The sequence below is a fragment of the Physella acuta genome, unplaced genomic scaffold (genome assembly GCF_028476545.2).
Source record: "Physella acuta isolate Inbredline_101_S28 unplaced genomic scaffold, ASM2847654v3 ptg002059l, whole genome shotgun sequence".
Lineage (NCBI taxonomy): Eukaryota > Metazoa > Mollusca > Gastropoda > Physidae > Physella > Physella acuta.
The window spans coordinates 21,370-40,247 of NW_026733562.1; the positions used below are offsets into that span (position 1 = coordinate 21,370).

At 34.6% G+C, this 18,878-nt stretch overlaps 1 protein-coding gene across 1 annotated transcript in view; it reads left to right on the forward strand.

Moving 5' to 3' along the window:
- LOC131931931 (phospholipid transfer protein C2CD2L) overlaps positions 1 to 18,878 on the forward strand; it is a 41,151-nt gene that overhangs the window by 18,049 nt on the left and 4,224 nt on the right. The window contains exons 5-21 of the mRNA XM_059288764.1: positions 1,109 to 1,283; positions 1,872 to 2,101; positions 2,760 to 2,915; positions 4,060 to 4,156; positions 4,857 to 4,965; positions 5,549 to 5,613; positions 5,771 to 5,898; positions 6,177 to 6,366; positions 7,271 to 7,357; positions 10,173 to 10,291; positions 11,747 to 11,773; positions 12,279 to 12,305; positions 12,473 to 12,496; positions 12,792 to 12,818; positions 13,255 to 13,281; positions 13,552 to 13,645; positions 16,777 to 16,920. Of these exons, the coding sequence (XP_059144747.1) occupies positions 1,109 to 1,283; positions 1,872 to 2,101; positions 2,760 to 2,915; positions 4,060 to 4,156; positions 4,857 to 4,965; positions 5,549 to 5,613; positions 5,771 to 5,898; positions 6,177 to 6,366; positions 7,271 to 7,357; positions 10,173 to 10,291; positions 11,747 to 11,773; positions 12,279 to 12,305; positions 12,473 to 12,496; positions 12,792 to 12,818; positions 13,255 to 13,281; positions 13,552 to 13,645; positions 16,777 to 16,920 (1,726 nt within the window). The remainder of the gene's footprint in view (positions 1 to 1,108; positions 1,284 to 1,871; positions 2,102 to 2,759; positions 2,916 to 4,059; positions 4,157 to 4,856; positions 4,966 to 5,548; positions 5,614 to 5,770; positions 5,899 to 6,176; positions 6,367 to 7,270; positions 7,358 to 10,172; positions 10,292 to 11,746; positions 11,774 to 12,278; positions 12,306 to 12,472; positions 12,497 to 12,791; positions 12,819 to 13,254; positions 13,282 to 13,551; positions 13,646 to 16,776; positions 16,921 to 18,878) is intronic.

Consider the following 18,878-nt stretch of genomic DNA (forward strand, 5'->3'; position numbering starts at 1 on the left):
CATTTTTGGTCCACTGACACTCTAAACCTTTTGGTCCATAAAACTATCCTGTCCGGGTTGGCGTGGGCGAGTCGGTAAAGCTCATGGTTGCTAAACCAAAAGTCTCGAGTTCGAGCTCTCAAACAGATGAGGCTCGACAGCTGGGGACAGCAACTCCTCTAGGATAGACAACTCTAAAATCAAACAACTGCTGCCTTGTAGTTTGTGCTTGCTTGGACAAAGGCTATGGAAGCAAATCCAAAAAGAAAAGCAGGCTGATGTCAATGGCCTATATGTCGCATGACAATTTGACACTTATACTTAATTGTGTTGGAGGGGATCCCTTCCAACGCTAAAATTAAGAACACAGAAGAAGAAGAAAGAAGCAACCTGTCTTACCTGTGAAACCACCAAATCCGAGATGTTTGTCCAAAACTAATTCATCTAATGACCCCTACAGACTAATTCATGTAATCTGACCCCTACAGACTAATTCATCTAATCCGACCCCTGCAGACTAATCCATCTAATCTGACCCCTGCAGACTAATCCATCTAATCTGACCCCTGTAGACTAATCCATCTAATCTGACCCCTGCAGACTAATCCATCTAATCTGACCCCCGCAGACTAATCCATCTAATCTGACCCCCGCAGACTAATCCATCTAATCTGACCCCCGCAGACTAATCCATCTAATCTGACCCCCGCAGACTAATCCATCTAATCTGACCCCCGCAGACTAATCCATCTAATCTGACCTCTGCAGACTAATCCATCTAATCTGACCCCTACAGACTAATCCATCTAATCTGACCCCTGCACACTAATCCATCTAATCTGACCCCTACAGACTAATCCATCTAATCTGACCCCTGCAGACTAATCCATCTAATCTGACCCCTACAGACTAATCCATCTAATCTGACCCCTGCAGATTAATCCATCTAATCTGACCCCTGCAGACTAATTCATCTAATCTGACCCCTACAGACTAATCCATCTAATGACCCCTAAAGACTAATTCATCTAATCTGACCCCTGCAGACTAATCCATTTAATCTGACCCCTGCAGACCAATTCATTTAATCTGACCCCACAGACTAATCCATCTAATCTGACCCCTGCAGGAAGCGAATGAGCTGGTTGATCTGGGTGTGGTTGAAGCCAATGTACGCAACTCTATCATCCTGGCCAAGACGACCTTCACCGTGACCCACCTTCTCATGCCGGGTGACCTTCAGACTGTCAACCATGACCAGGGCGGTCAAGGTCCAGACAAAGGTGGCCAGGACCAGGGTAAAGGTGAGTCAAGGTTGGGTCTTAAAGCTTGGGGTGGCTGACCTTTGACCCCCTGGCCTATGCTAAAGGTTTCAGTTGAACTACATAAAGCATACAACTTATGTTCATGTTAGAGTTCTAATCAAGTCAAGATAGAAAGAAGGAAGTCTCTTAATAAACTCTAAGCAGTTTTTGTTATGAAAAAAAAATAGTTTGCTAAGTCCAGTTATTTGCAATATTAAAATGGGGGGGGGGGGGGTACTTTGTGGGGTGATATACTATGTAATGAGTAAGCATTTTAAAAAAACTAAAAGTTTTGTTTGTGGTCATTATAAATTAATTAAAAAAATAATATTTTAATGGACTTATATAGTTTAAAGAAGTTTACATCAGACTTAATTAAATTAAAGTGATATATAATTGATAGGAATCCACCATAAACTTATTGACATGGAGTAACTGTTTTTTTATTGAATGTAAACATGTAAATATTGATAGGGAGTATCCATTAGTTAGGTAAACAGGAAGCGGCCATTAATTTTTTGACAGGGAGTAATCATTTATTTTATCAACGTTACTCAAGTCAGCCATTTTATTATTTTATTTTGGCAGGAAGCAACCACTCCAGCTACAACCTGCTCCAGCGTGACATCCAGAGCCTCCAGAAACAGAAACCAGCCACCCAGAACTCCGCCCCTTCCCAGCCCTCCCACCAACAACAGACACTGCAACAACAGCAGCTGCCCGAGCTCTCCCAGGAGATTGTCGTGCCCACGGTCATCCCGCCCACCAACAAAGCCCCACCCATCCACAGCATATCTGTTCAAAATGAGCCTGTCCAGGTTAGTAGCTGTGAAGACAGTTGATACAAGTTTGATTGGTCTTTTTTTTTGTTTCTTTAAACCTGCTTGGAATTTTAATACTCTTTGTCAATAAGAGTGGTTTCCCTTTAACACCATAATAACAGAACAAAAAGCCCTTGCTATTTGTATGGGACACTATGGGACAAATAAGTAGACTTAATTTCTAATTTTTTACATCTAATTAACAATGCCATTCAAAACTAATGTAAAAGTGAACACAATGTCTAAATATGAGTTCTTGTAACTTGGAAGACACATGTTTTGAAAGTAAAAGAATAAATAAATAGTTGAATAAAAATGTTTTTTATTAAAACTAGTTTCAATTTTTAAAATAACCAAAAATAAAGTATTACTCAAGGTATCCAGTTTCAGGTTTACAGTAAAATATTTAACCTTTCTTGTCCCTTAACACTTGGTCAATGACAACCTATTTTTGAGAATAAAAAAAAAATTGAATAAAGTTATTAATTTTTAAACTAGATACAATATTTAAGGCAGCAAGAAGTAAAGTATTACCCTATGCATTCAGCTTCACTTCCACAGTCAAATATCTCACCTTTCTTGTCCCATTAAAACTGGTAAAGCCATCTAGCCTTTGACCTTTGCGTCTCTAACATTGTTTGACCATTGTGCCCAGAGTATCCCCATCCACCCGATCCACCGCCAGCTCCAGCAAGACAAGCTGCAGCAAGAGGTCAAGCAGGTCCCTCGCAGAGACCAGCAGAGAGTCCGCCCTCAGTCTCGCCCTGAGGGAGTCTTTGAGCCTGTGGAAGCCATGAATCTCTCCAGCTCTGTAAGGAAATGTGTAATTGTAGTTCAGATGATTAGATCCAGCTCTGTAAGGAAATGTGTAATTGTAGTTCAGATGGTTAGATCAAGCTCTGTAAGGAAATGTGTAATTGTAGTTCAGATGGTTAGATCCAGCTCTGTAAGGAAATGTGTAATTGTAGTTCAGATGATTAGATCAAGCTCTGTAAGGAAATGTGTAATTGTAGTTCATATGATTAGATCAAGCTATGTAAGGAAATATGTAATTGTAGTTCAGATGGTTAGATCCAGCTCTGTAAGGAAATGTGTAATTGTAGTTCAAATGGTTAGATCCAGCTCTGTAAGGAAATGTGTAATTATAGTTCATATGATTAGATCAAGCTCTGTAAGGAAATGTGTAATTGTAGTTCAGACGATTACATACACAATAGATTCTAATTTAAAAATACCTAGCTATGTAAGGAAATATGTAATTGTAGTTCAGATGATTACATACACAATAGATTCTAATCTTAAAATACCCATCTCTGTAAGGAAATATTTAGTTTGTTTTAGAGAATGTAATAGTACGTCAGCTGAGGTTCACACTAGATCATAAAAAATATCTAGCTCTGTAAGGAAATGTAGTTTGTTCTTGAGAATGGAATATAGTTCAGCTTATTAGATGCACACTAGTAGATTCTAATAAGAAATATTCAGTTCTGTAAGGAAATATACAATTTGTTCTAGAAAATGTCAATTGTAGGCGGATAAAGAAATCAAACAAAAATCACAGCTCTGTAAGATAATTTGTTTGTCCCAGAGATTAGACTAGATTCACACAAGACAATACAAATACCTTAACCCCCCCCCCCCCCCCCCCATCTCTACTTTCAGAATGTGTTTGACAGCCATAGTACTAAAAATGACAACTAAAATTTTCTCTAGCATGGTTTATTTCCATTTGTCTGTTTACCAAGTTTTTATTAACATATTTTTCTTCAATTGTTTTTTAAATAGTTATTTCTGTTAATCTTGATTGATTTAAAATTTTCTTTGAGGTTTTTTTTTAGTAATTATCATTATTTTTGTTATTTTAATTATCAGTTATTTTCTGAGTTCATTTATATTTTTTTTCTGCGTTATTATTTTATGTTATTTTCTAAATTATTTTCCGTTATTTTTTCTAGTTATTCTCAGCCCCACCCAAACCTCACCGTATGGTCGGTGACAAAAGACTCCTGGTTAAAGTGATCAAGGCTAACGGACTCACCCTCAAGCAAATTGGTGGGTAAAATTTGCTTCTCTTACTTAAGCAGATCTTTAGCATAAGTCTATCACCATATTTTCCCTTTTGTGCCCAAGACACATGGGGCCGCAACAGAAAGCTCATCCTCTTTTGTTGGTCTCCGACAATTTCCCTGGCAGTCCCCCAAAACAGTCCTGCCTCTGCCAGCTGTTTCCCCTTGGCCTTCCCTGCTTTCTTTATCCTTGAGGTGTCCCATAGGTTTATACTAACCAATTAACTATTCTAGTTTATGGGCACTAAAGGATTGTGTGAAAATAGGAAATAGGAAAAACTTTTAACTAAAACATTTTCATCACAAAAAACTCACATTTTTACCCTCATTCCCTCTTCCATAAAAGAAAGAAATATAGTTCTTAAAAAGGTTTGAAAATACAAAATGTATGCTGTGTCTCTCTCTACATACACACACTGTGTCTCCCCCTACATACATGTATGCTGTCTCTACATACACATGTTGTTTTTCCCCCTACGTATGTATATGATGTGTCTCCCTCTTTATACACATATATTGTTTCCCCTTACACACATGTGCTGTTTCTTCCTCGACATACACATATGTTATGTCTCCCCCTACATACGCATTGTTGTTTCTCCCTCTACATAGACGTGTCTCTCCCTACATACATGTATGTTGTATCTCCCCCTACATACATGTATGTTGTGTCTTCCATATCACAGGTGCAGCAAATCTGGTCTGTATGGTGTCAACTGATGAGCCTCTTCAAGGCTATGCTACAAGCATTGTCAAAAACACCCAGAATCCTTTCTGGGATGAGCATTTCCTCTTGTAAGTCCAATTGAACTATACATCTTTAGGCAGTATTATTATTTTGTAAAAATATAATGTGTTAATAATTAAAGCACTAAAGTCTCAGTCTCCAATTAAACTATACATCTTTAAGCAGCGCTGTTTTGGAAAATTCTCTTGTTATATAATCAATGTGCTAATAATTTAAACACTAATGTCTCAGTCTCCAATTAAACTATACATATTTAGGCAACGCTGTTTTGTAAAATTTTCTTGTTATATAATCAATGTGCTAATAATTAAAACACTAAAGTCTCAAAGACTGCTAGAAATTTTGAAAAAGGTTTGTAATGTAACCCTGTAAAGGAAATGATAGTGGATTAATTGTATCTAAATCAGTGAATCTCAAATGGCTATATATGGCCCCATTCTCCACTTTTGGCCATGTATTATGCGTTTAATACTCTGACCCTTTTCCGTCAAGATCTATAGTGGTTTCTCCCTGATGAAACTATCCCCGGTCCTTGTACCAAAACATTTGAGATGCTCTGGTGCAGATATCTTTCAGTGAGCATCTGTTTTAAATTTCTCGTCTGTTAAAGTTGTTTTATCATCTGTCTAGTGACATCACACAGGAGTCACAGGAAGTCAGGGTTGAGATGTACGACAAGGACAAAGCTGAAGGAGGTCAGTGGCCTTGACATTGCATACTTAAAATTTGTGCTTTTCTTTATTGTTTAAATTTAAAATTAAATTATTTTTTTTACTAAAACTTAAAAAATTGTTTTATTTCTTTGAATATAGAGTTAAAGTTTTATATAAACCCCTTTAATTTCTGTGATAGATGAGTTTCTTGGCGAGGCCATTGTTTATGTTGAAGACCTGCGTAAGACCCCAAGTAGTCGCCAGATCCTTAGGCTCCACCCACAGCCTGGAAACTTTGAGTACAATGCTGGAACTGTCACAGCAGAGGTAAGGCCCTGTGTTAGTTACATGACAACAGCATAGTAATATTTGATTGTGTTATGGAGGTCTATTCAACAATCAAACTTAGTCTATCCTTGTTCAATGGGACCATTTTTTTTATTTTTCAAATTGGACAGCTTAAAAAATTTGACTTTTAGTTATTAGCAGTGACGTATATTTCAAATCAACGGGTCCTTGGTCCTGTTTGTTGAAATATCATTAGAGTCAGTTGACATCCTCATTGGGATCAAAATTACCATGTCGGCCATCTTGTTTCTCTACAGTTTCTCTTCATGGACCCCGTGGAAGCAGATCTCTTGCTGGGCTCCATGACAACCACTTCAAACAACCAGCTCTCACCCCGCCGCCGCATTGAGATTGCCCGCTCAGTCACCCCAGGTGGCACTGTAGTTACCAAGACAACAACCACAACACAGCGACCTCAGTATGGCCGCCATGATCCTGGCCCTGATGGTACATTTGTAATGACTGAATATGAGAGGGTTAACTGTAAATGCTGGGAATGATTAAATAAAAGGGTTAACAGTAAATTCTAGGATTGATTAAACAACAGAAGGTTAACAGTAAATGCTGCTTATGATTAAATAATAGAAGTTTAACAGTAACTGCTGGGATGATTAAAGAAGAGAGGGTTAACAGTAAATGCTGAGAAAGATTGAACATAAAAGTGTTAAAAGTAAATGCTGAAATAATCAGTCAGGAGAGGGTTAACAGTAAAAGCTGCTAATTATTATTCTGTGGTATACAATCTAGAATTTAAAGTAAATGTTATAGTAATTAATTTAATGACTGCTACACTAAATAGATTTTACAGGTAATTTACTTCATTATTTGTTTAATTTTACACAATAGAAGTTCCTAATTGTTTTAAAAGATGATTGAGAACTTGATATTAACCAACTAGGCACATGAAAGCTATTTTAGCCAGGGCCTTACGCTGGACCATACCTTTGCCCTGACTCAAATCCCTGCCCTTTACCATGACCCCAACTGTCCTTATGTATTAAAGAAATCTGGATAATTAGTATATTATACCAGTCAATGTGACTATGGCTTAGGGTTACTGATAGTGGGTTTTTTTTTTGACCATAGATTTTATAGTATTGATGGTATTGTTTTGTTAACAGCTGTTTAATAAATTATGCCAGCAAAAAATATTTAGGGAACCTGTATTTATGAAAACTACATTAATAATGTTGTATTATGATCACTTCTATAATTACTTTAAGCTTTATTGATTTAAAGATAAGATAATCAGATGTTAATAGCTGTAACACACATTTTAAAAAGTCTAATTTGGTGCTTTGAGTTATAGAGTTATGTTGATGTTGCTATCTTATTTAAATTCTTTCCCTAGGTTCACCTAATTATGTTGAGAAAAACATCTATGCAGAAGATTCTCCACAATTCTCCTACAGTGACAGCCCATCTAATGTGTCTTCAGGTAATTCATCCATGCCTTTTTATGCTTGCTTCTCTCCCCCTACCACCATCCACCATACCTCCCACATTTTAAAACATTTTTTTTTTGTTTATTACACAGTCGTTATGTTGAACACAAATTTCATTGTCACATTAAATGTTTGGATGATTGAAGATACATATGTCTGATAATAGACAAAGGCATAGCAAGGGCGGGGTGAGGGGTGCGGACACCAGGTGACACCATTTAGGGGGGTGAAACCATTGCAAAAATATTGCAAAATATACAGAAAAAAAATTGTTTTTTACCAGATCCATTAGTGATTAATTAAAGTTAAATAGTCTTTTAAGTAAAAATCGACAATTATTACAAGAGGGTGGGGGTGACACCATGACAGAAACCTGCTAACTTTAAAGATAACATTGCTATATCCAACTGTATTCTTAACATCATTACTATCAAGTCTGCACTGATTAAAGTTAATACACATACATTTAAATTATAGACCTATGTAGGCCGACACACACACACACACACACACACAAATATATATATATATATATTCTTTTTTCTTGGGGGGGGGGGACAACGCACCACAAAGTGCCGCTCTGGGTGACACCCGACCAAGCGACGCCACTGATAATAGAGTCTTCCAAAAATAGGAGCGTTAGGTTGTTAGTAGTATTGTAATCTTGACTAGTTTTATGGTTAGAAATTATGGTTAGGCATATTGTAGTTGTAGGACTAGGATTGGAGTTAGGGTTGTGGTTAGCATTTACATTAGCAAGCAATGTGTCTATTTAGACAACTACCAGTAACGTAACACCCCTTTATTAAGAAGGTTCTATTATCATACACTGGTATAAAAAAAATCCACCAAATATTTAATCATGCACCGCACATGAGTAGTGTAAAAATAATATGAACATCAGCCAACTGAGGCCCCACCCACACTGTACTGTCTTCTCTGTTGCCACAGGCTCAAAGCAACATCAGATCCCTGTAAGTATAAAGGGAAGTCACTCCCGTTACCTGGCCAATGGTGTATTTGAATTTGATTGGTTCATAACTCAACTAACAAACACATTAGCTGTGTATTTCTTGCAGTGATCCACGTAACACGTGTAGATGAGTTCAAGCATTTTGGAATGTTTTGTTGTAATTTTAAAAGTCATATGGTCCCACCCCCTTTTGTGTTTATGTTGTTTTTTTTTTTTGGAATGGTTGAGGAACAGAAGTATATCATGCAGATTAATCCAGTCTTATGTTATCAGCTGACATGCACTGACTGATTTACTTTCTTTCACTTTGTTAATCAGTAAACATACGTTCTAAATCGCTGATGGAACTTACTTAATTTTTGTCCAACGTAAACAAAATAAAAAAAATAGGCAACAGTTTATGAATCAGGGAAATTTTACTAGTTTTTAAAGGTGAAGTTAGGGGTAAAAGAAATACATTATTTTATTGCTTGTGTTTGTTTTTAAATTAATTTATCTTTCGGAGTTTGGATATCAGCTTTGGTATATGGAAAAGAATTTTTAAAATATTGCTTTTGGCAGTTTCTTATATTTTGCTCAGTTTCTCCTTATTACAAAAACAAGTTTATATTTTAAAAAAAAGTTTATATTATAAAAACTTGTTAATATAAATAAAACAAGTTAATATTTTTTTTTAAAAGTTTTAAAAGTTCAAAACTTATCAAATAAAAACAAAACATTAACCACTACTCAGGTATTCTGAAGTATAACTTTGAAATACAGCGGTGCCTCAAGATATGAACTTAATTCATTCCGTAATCTTGCTTGTAAGTCATTTTGCTTGTATCTCAAAGCAATTTCCCCCATTGAAGTAAATTAAATGTCAATAATCCATTCCAGCCCCCAAAATGCCATCCCACTCATTTTTATCACTCATTTTTAATAAGAAAAATATATTTTTAAATGACATATATTGAACTAAAACACAATAAGAGAAAAGGTAAAGAAATAAACAGGTTTAATAAAGTGTATGACCTAGGATAGCAGCCAGTGTGAGCTTACTGTATACTAGATTTTTTCAGCCACTTTTAACCACTTACTTATTACACCTTATTGATAATGCTACACTTTGATCCTGAACTTAAGGGTATGGGCAGTTGATGAAAACCCAATCAGCCAAAATGCTTATGAAATTTAAATAAACTTCACTGAATTTAAATTGAACTTAAATACTAATGTACACATATTTGTTACTTTTTTTTCATTTGGATTGACACAAGCTTATCTGTTTTTTTCTTATTTCAAATTATTCAAGTTCTTCTAAGCAAAAAATTGTTTGCTCAACTAAGTTGAAAAACACTTGAATGTTTTTAGATTGTACAATTGAACAATGTTAAAATTTGCTGTTAAATTGAATTAAACTGCCTTACGCTGATAGCGATACAGGAAGTTTTTAATAAAAAACTAGCTTTGAGCATCACATGATGAAAACTTTGCAGATTCAGATCACATGACTTATTTGGTAATTGGTAAAATACTACTTGGCTAACTCTTATCACATGACTTGTTTTCAGCATCTGGTTACTGCAGTGTTTCTTTCGGACATTTAGATCAGGAGGTGGTGGGGGGGGGGGGGGGGGAGATACTGTTTAAAGTATATATTTTCAATATAATTTTTTTTCTTTTTGTTTTTGGGTGGGGGGGGGGGGGCAGTACTCCCTCCTAAAAGAAATGCCTGAAAGAAACTCTGCTTGACTGTAGTGTAGTGGTGGAGCTCTTATTTCCCCCCCCCCCCCCCCCCCCCTGCTCGCCTGTCCTAACTGCATGCGGCCTTGTCATTTTTTATTCTCTTCCAGAAACAATCAACGGAGAAGATTCAGTTGCCGCCGCAGCGCTGAGGGATATTCAGCAGAGGTCATGGCAGCCTCGAAGCCATGCCAAAAGTAGTACTATAATTATAACAGGGGTCAAACGGGTAAGAGGCCATTGAGAAGCAAACTATCACTTTTAATACAGAGTTATTACCTTAATCGTAGCACATGAGAGAAACAGTTATGATCAGCAGTGTTGTGATCCCATCTTTAGCAAAAAAAATATTTAGCTCTGCATTTTGAGGAATTGATTTAATAATATAAATTTATTTATAATTTGTTCAATTGATTCACAGATGAACACATAGATACAACTGTTTGTTATTGGTAGCTTATTTGAATTAGGTGCAGCATTCAGTCTATAGACTAAAAACAGAGTAGGAATTTTCACTTGTATAATTTAAAATAAGACCCTAAAATAAGTCACAAGAAAAAATGTAATGCTAAATATATGGAACTGGATTCACCACTTTTTTTAAATTAAAAAGAGTTATAGTTCTTGACTGTCTACTTTTTATTTTTACCTCCCTTTGTGTTAGTATTTTATAAAACATTCTTGGTGCTGACCTGACCTAAACATTTTACACTCGTACATAAAAATGTATTTTTATTCTAGCATGAACATTAATTGCATGATTTAGCTTAGATAACCCTTTTGATTCACTGATACTTCTAAAATTATCAAAACTACTTTCGCTAAATGTTTATCTAAAAATGATTTCTTTAAAAAATGGGGCGCTGCTTAGCAAACAATTTTTTATTAAATCAGCTTATGAAAGTTTTATTTTTATTACCACTATTTTATGTTAAATAATTGTAATAAATATTTCTTAAACTATATATTATGGGTAGAAATTTTAAAAAAAATAATATCCTATAATTGGTTAACTTTCTGACACTGATCAATAACAGTCCACAATGGTACTTAGATTATAGGGTTGTCTTTGAATTACAGGAATTTTATCCGATAATTGTATTGCAAAAGTAACATACATACTTACATATACTACATTGAAATAGTCCACAATGCTACTTAGATTATAGGGTTGTCTTTGAATTAGTGATTTTATCAGGTAATTGTATTGCCAAAGTAGCAGACAAACTTGCCATATACTACATTGACCTGACTATTAAAATCAGACCACTAGGTCCATCCTACTGGTTAGTAAAATAGCCTACCCATTTTGGGCTTGTGGTCCAGATGAAGTAGAGTTTATCTGATCTTTAGTATTGTCTGATCAGTCATTAGTTCACCTGACTTAAGTCAGCTACTCACCAGTGCAGTCCGGGCCCAGTCCTGACTTATACACCAGAGTCTGGGAACCAAACTCGTGGCCATCTGGTTCACAGTCATGTGCTCTACCACTCAACCACGTTATCCCACCCTGTGACAACACCAATTGAGAGCTATAAAAAACCAAGTGTGACCCTCCGAGCCTGGTGACTGACCAAACCTTTTTGACCAGATTTATAATACAAAACAATCTGACAAAATAAATCCATTGGTGACCATTAAGTCCATTGATATTTAGACACTATAAATATTTTTATGCATGCAGCAGGAATCCCCACGTCCTAAGCCAAAGGTAACCTTTGCTGTTAAATCTATCACTGATATCACTGACCACTATATTACTGATAAGGCCATTAAGTCCAACGAACTGACCATTATGTTCAAAGATACTGATCTACACACGTACTGATATGACCATTATATCCAATAAACTGACCATTATATCCAATAAACTGACCATCACACATACTGATATGACCCTTATATCAATAAACTGACCATTATATCCAATCCACTGATCATTATATCCAATAAACTGACCATCACACATACTATATGAATATTATATCCAATAAACTGATCATTATAATTATATCCAATAAACTGATCATTATATCCAATAAACTGATCATTATATCCAATAAACTGACCATCACACATACGGATATGACCATCACACATACGGATATGACCATCACACATACTGATGTGACCATTATATCCAATAAACTGACCGCCACATATCTTGTCTGACTTTCACTGTCTGCTTCTATAAAAATATTTTTATATGCATGCAGCAGGAATCTCCGCGTCCTAAACCAAAGGTAACCCTAACCTTTTAAACCTACTGAATTGACAATTAAACTCATTCAGTTAATTATACAAAACTTAAAAATTTGACAATTAAATTCACTGAATAGACTACTTTCTGACTTGACCTTATGGTTGGGCGAACTTCTACAAAACTATTTTCTTTATATGCATGCTGCAGGAATCTCCACGTCTTAAAGCAAAGGTAATCTTAGACATTGAACTTCTTGACTTGACCATTGAACTGACTGGGCCATTAACTACTTGACCATTAAACAAATTAACTTGACCATTGAACCAACTTGACCATTGGACCAACTAACTTGACCATTAAACAAATTAACTAGATCATTGAACCAACTTGACCATTGGACCCACAAACTTGACCATTAAGCAAACTGACTAGACCATCAACATGAACACTGAACCAACAAACTTGACTAATAAGCCAATTATTTTGGACAATTACTATAAAAATGTATCTTTTTGTATGCATGCAGCAGGAATCCCCACGCCCTAAACTAAAGGTAACCAAAAATTGTAAAAAATAAAAACCCTTGACCAATAATGCAAAATAAATTATGCTAACAAGGCATAAAAAATATAAGAGCACCAAATATTCTGCATTGACCATAACAACTACTGAATTAACTATCTAACCTGGTAGTGTGACCATTAAATATGACCACAAAGTCCATTAAATATGATCACCAAGCCCATTTAAGATGACTACAGCCATTAGATATGACCACTAAAACCTACTGACATTACCATCAAGTCTACAGATATGAACACTAAGCCCCACTAATTTTACGACTAAAGGTGTAGAATGGACCACTTACACAGTGATCTGACCAACATACCTATTCAATCAACCAACAAGCATAATACACTGACTGTCAAACCCACTTTTATGACTTCTTTAGGCTTGCTATTATAAAAAAATATTTTCTATGCATGCAGCTGGAGTCTCCACGTCTTAAGCCAAAGGTAAACAAAGCATCAACGAAAAATATTTATACAACCTTCTCAAAAACATCTTATAAAATCCCACTCTCACTTTTTAAACTACTGGTTGAGATCCAACATTTTAAAAAGCTGAGTTTAAGTAAATATAAAAAACAAATGGAATAAATACCTATATAATTTTATAAGGAAAAAAATAGGTTATACCCTAACAACTTGTTGCGTAAATTACATGACACAGAACATTTTTTTTCTTTTATTTCAAATTTTTAAAATTTCTTGATTTGTACACAGACCATTGAGAGCCCTGATGTTGAGGAAGATGCCACACATCAGTACCAAGTTAATCAGTCGTACAACCAACAGCCACAGCCTATTGCACTGAAAGGTAGGAAATAAATGTTTTCTTGTTTGAAATATATGATGATTATAACGTTTATTGTATGAGTTTTACTGCGCGTTAGGTTGGTACTAGCAGTCTGGTGTATAGCTAATAAAAGAAAAATATAGCTGGTTTTAGTATATCAAGAATATAGCTGCTGTTAGTAAATCAAGAATGTAGCTGCTGTTTGTAAATCAAGAACGTAGCTGGAGCAGTCAATAATGTTGATAGTGTCAGTTTGCTGGTGAACAGTTGGTACTTAATAATGTAACAAGAAGCTGCTGCTACTGTCAAAGAGTTGCCTATGTAGCAGACACAGCTGCAATATGTCTAAAAGCCTTAAGATTGTGTTCACATTTATAAGTATATCTACAAACACTGGCCCCTACACACCCCACTCAAGGAAAAACTACATGGGGCACCTGCGGATCTGGAGACCACAGTCCAGTTCATCCACGAAGTTGGACTTGTTGTTTAAATCCTCCACCATAAACTTAATTAAGAATGTAGAAGAAGAAGAAAATAAGTATATCTAGAATTTTGAGAGTTAACATTAAAAAAAAAATTTCTTACTACATATTCACATCTTTATTTGGGAACATTTTCTCTAAAAAAAAATAGCTGATGCATTTAGACATTATTTTTAAAATCAAGTTGTGCTTCATAAATATTTCTGTTAAAGATAAATTGTATAAATAAGTGATGTTAAATTAAAATATATTTTTATCCTAATTTATGAAACAACAGCATGAGTTCTTCATAAGGTGCAGCCAAACCTTTTAGCCTGAATTTTTCCCTTTCTTAAATCATAACTTGGATTGTACTGGTATATTAAAAACTTGCCCTTTCCCATCTAAGTTTGTACAGATGGGTGAGCCCACTCTTCTTCCCCCCCCCCCCCCCCCCCCCAAACAAAATACCAATAAACCCTCTCTGATCAGTAACATGGTTTTCAACATTTAAAAAAACCTCAGGATACCTATTCAACTTTCAAGCCAAACTGACCTCAACTGGGATTCAATTTGTTTATTTTTAATCAGTTTGCAGTGTTCTTACAGTTTTTTGTTTTGACAGATAAAATTAAAGTGATTTTCAAGTTCATTTGTTTCCTTAAAGTAAAATATTGCTTTTTAACATTTATTTCGTTTTACAAATTGTATAACTTGTGAAATTTTTTGCACAAGATTGCGAATGATTGTTTTATTATTAAATTTACAAAATTTTCTCTGAAATTAAACAGTTGGGGAAAACTAAGTAAAAGTTAATTGTTTAGGGTTTCTCTATTTCACAAAAATATGTAAAGTACTTAAATTAGAAATGCTTGGGTGATGTCATTTGACATGTGCTTGTCATTGTGTTACAAATTTTCAGCTTAAAGGAGAAAATTATCATCCTATCCTTGTGGAAAACCTGGTAATACAACACAGAAGATTAAAAAAAAAAATTACAGTAGCTGTCATAACCCCTGCCAAAACCCCTTGTGATCACATGACTAAACTTTTGGTTTGTTCTATTTTGGGGCTGTTTTCTTTTTTATAAGTACATAATAATTTAAAAAAAAAGCTTATTTAAAAATGAATAGATGAACCAGTTTAATCCTCAAGAAAAATTGGTTTTGATATCTTTAAATATGGTTTGGATTTTATTTTTAATGGATGAAAACAGTCTCCAAAAAAAAAATAGCATTTGTGGCATCTCGGCTGGCAAGTAAATAACAAATAATAACTCAATGTGAATCTTCTCTCTGCTTTTGTTCATTAATTTTCATTTTCTGTCATTAGCTGCGTCACCTACTTACAGCTCGTTAACATCTATGGACAGCTGCGTAATCTTAAAATAAAGTTTAGGGTTTCTCTATTTCACTTAAAACATACACATTTTAACTCAAGAGGTTGGAATGAGTCATTGATTCTAGAAAAGATTGAAAAAGCAACAATATTCCAAGTGACTATGAACTAAAATGATTAATATTTTGAGTTTCATAACACATTTTGTTTACTTTTAACTTCTGTTTAATTTTTTTTTAAAACTGTATTTCAGGTTTTGTTTATTTTCTAATTTGATTGCAGTCTGTCTTTTTTTTTTATAAATCTGACCAGCCTAGGTACACAAGCAGATGTTTCTATTCTAAACAAATTTTTTTATAAACATGATGAAACCAAATATTCTCCCTATGATTATATATAAACAATGCTGCGCAGTTGTTGAACTTTGTCTTGTCTCCCTTTAGATTTAAGCTGAAAATTGCTTGCCTTGTGACTAATCTACATCTCAAATGTTACATCATCCATTTTTACAGGGTGGATTTAAAATAACATAGCAATCAGATTCCGCCAACTAAATCAGTGGATAGAAATTTTGATTTATTTTTTAATATGGGAATAATAAATAGTTTATTTAGAAGGTTTAATAAGTAGGCTTGTAAGTACTAAGTACTATATATAGTTAATCTGCTCTAAATTATGTTAAATTTGTAAAGTAATCACGCATACCCTTATCAGATTTAAATATTCAAATTGTATAGTAAACAGGTTCAATGTTTCGTATTATCGTATTCGTATTATTACTAAATTCAGCTTATTTAATTGGTACATCAGCAAGCTATTTACATATATTTCTGACCCTTGAACAAGTTAATGTGGTTTGACCTTTAAGATAATGCTCAATACTGAAATCAGTGTGACCCACCATATTGATGAATCTATTTTCAATTATAGCAGCAGACAAGAAGGAGAGTACAGTGTAAGAAATGGTAACCACATGTAACCTTGTAGACAAGTAGCCCCATTTTTATTTTTTTTACACCCAGCACAGAAATATACATTTTGATATATTTATTGCCAAAGTTTCACAGCTAATCGGTGTTAAGGGCTTATGTTGCTTTATTTTGTTTTAATAACAAACTTTTGTTTCTGCTTCCTATATTTTGGAGGTAATCTATCCTTTCGTTTTATTTTCAACTGTTCTTTTTTTAAAAATACATCAGCTTATAGACCGCGGGTTGGTATAACCGATTTAATTCCAAGCTTACCCATAAATAGTTGCAATTTTATTTTTAGCCTGTAGGCTTATTTTTTCCATCGGAAGGATATTAATTTATCCTTAGGAGTTATTCCTCTTTGATTATCGTTTTCCAGATAAAAAGAAAGGTGGTTTCGGCAGCGCCATTCTGAAAAAGTTTGGCCGTAAGAAGCGTGCGCAAAGTGCTGATCGCACATTGAGTATGCGGGAAGGGGCGTACCTGAAGCCCCCAGAACCCGCGTACGGACCGCAGTCTAAAGGTGCACACAGTTGTCCTTACAACATGATTCCTGAATGTGTCCTTGTGCAACCCACACTGCTTTCTGATTGGCTGTTTCTGTGACATGACTGAATGCATGGGATACCGTGTTTTTAGCTATTCAACTTAAAACTACTAATTTCCATTTAATAGTTTTCTCTATCAGAAAATATATAAAAGAACTCAATTTACAGTTCTCTATTCTATAAATAATAAATTCTAACTTGATTATAAAGCAGTCAGTGATACTAATTTTCATTCAAAACAGTAATTGAACTCTTTCTCTTACTCACTTAACAAAATACATTTAATACAATTTTTTTTAATTAAAAGTACTGAAGTTTGAGCTGCTCCACCAGTTATATTTTAAAACATCCACCCCTTTCCTGACTCTTTCTTTCCAAAGCTGGCATTTAATAAGAAATCCATTTGTGCTATCTTGAAAACTTAGAGTTAATTACCATGAAGTTGATGTATGAAACAATTGTTTTTATTTTCTACTCAAGCCCACTAATGTGCATGCATTAGCTGAATGTATCAGAGATTTCTTTCAGGGGCGAATTTTAAAGTGTCTAGTTGTTGTGGGGGCTCATCCCCTGTGTCAGGATTTAGCACACAAAAAAATGTTTTCAGGGCTGCTATTGTTGGTATTGCTGTGAATATTGTATGTGTGCTCACACCCACCAACCCACCCTCTTTTAAAGTTCTTTAATGCACCCCCCCCCCCCCCCCGCCACACACACACAAAATCTAATGTTATCTGAAGAAGTAAGATGTCCCTAATTCATTTATAGCTTGTCACTTGATTATGTTAAATATGATACCTGATTATATTAATTCATATGTGATTTTATATATATATATATATATATATATATATATATATATATATATATATATATATATATATATATATATATATATATATATATATATATATATATCCTGGTTTAAAAAAATACATTTCTGTAGATATACTCTAATGCGTGTGCTTTAATGAGTTATTAAATTGTGCCTTATCACTGAAAGTGAGTAGTTCACTAATTACTTCTATAAGTAAAAAAAATAGAGATATTTGCAAGATATGTTATGGAAGCAATACCATCTGATGTCTAGTAGAGTTATAAGTTGTTTACATGACTATAGCTATAATCAACTGCCTCTGGAAAAGTAATTAAAACATCTAGAGTACTTCATAGGTACACACTCATTTAATTTAGTTGTGTCACTTATCATGTTACATTAAGTTTAAGAAAAAATGTATGGATTTTTAAAAAATCACCTTCCCTACACAACCCCTACCCTTCTTCCTCCACCCCATCATAATCCTGGGCCAAGCATGCCTCCCACAGGATGGTTTTACTGTGAAATGTATCAGTTTTAAACATTTGTTTGGTTAGGCTGTCTGCATTTTCTTTCTATTCACCGTAAGATTTTTTTTGGGGGGGGAGGGGGGGGGGGGGTGTGAATGTATTAGTAATTCATGCCATTAAATTTAAAACAGCCAGAAACGTGATGGTTTTGATTTGTGGAATGTGCTGAGTCTGTTTTAAAAAATTAATACTTTATTCCAGCTTCAAGAGCTCTCCTGGGCAAATTTTCTGGAATTTGATTTCACTGTTAAATTAAAAAAAATTTCTTTCATCATCATGCAACTAAATACTCCTCAGCGCTATCTAAACATGTTGGCTTGTGGGCAAGCAAGCTGCTGCTATCTTTCAATGTGCTTTCTTTATGTCTAAAGCTTGACGTAGGTAGCAAGTCTGGCTACTGTGTTTCTTTTGGCACGACATTTGGTAGTTACTAGTTAGAACTTTGTTGTGTTTTGTTTAATGAAAATAATGTTTACTTTGTAGAAAATTAAAACATAACAATGCTGAATCATGTAGTAAAACAAAAACAACTAATATCTTATTTATGATAATATTCATTTGTTAATTTTTTTTAAAAATGTCTTTA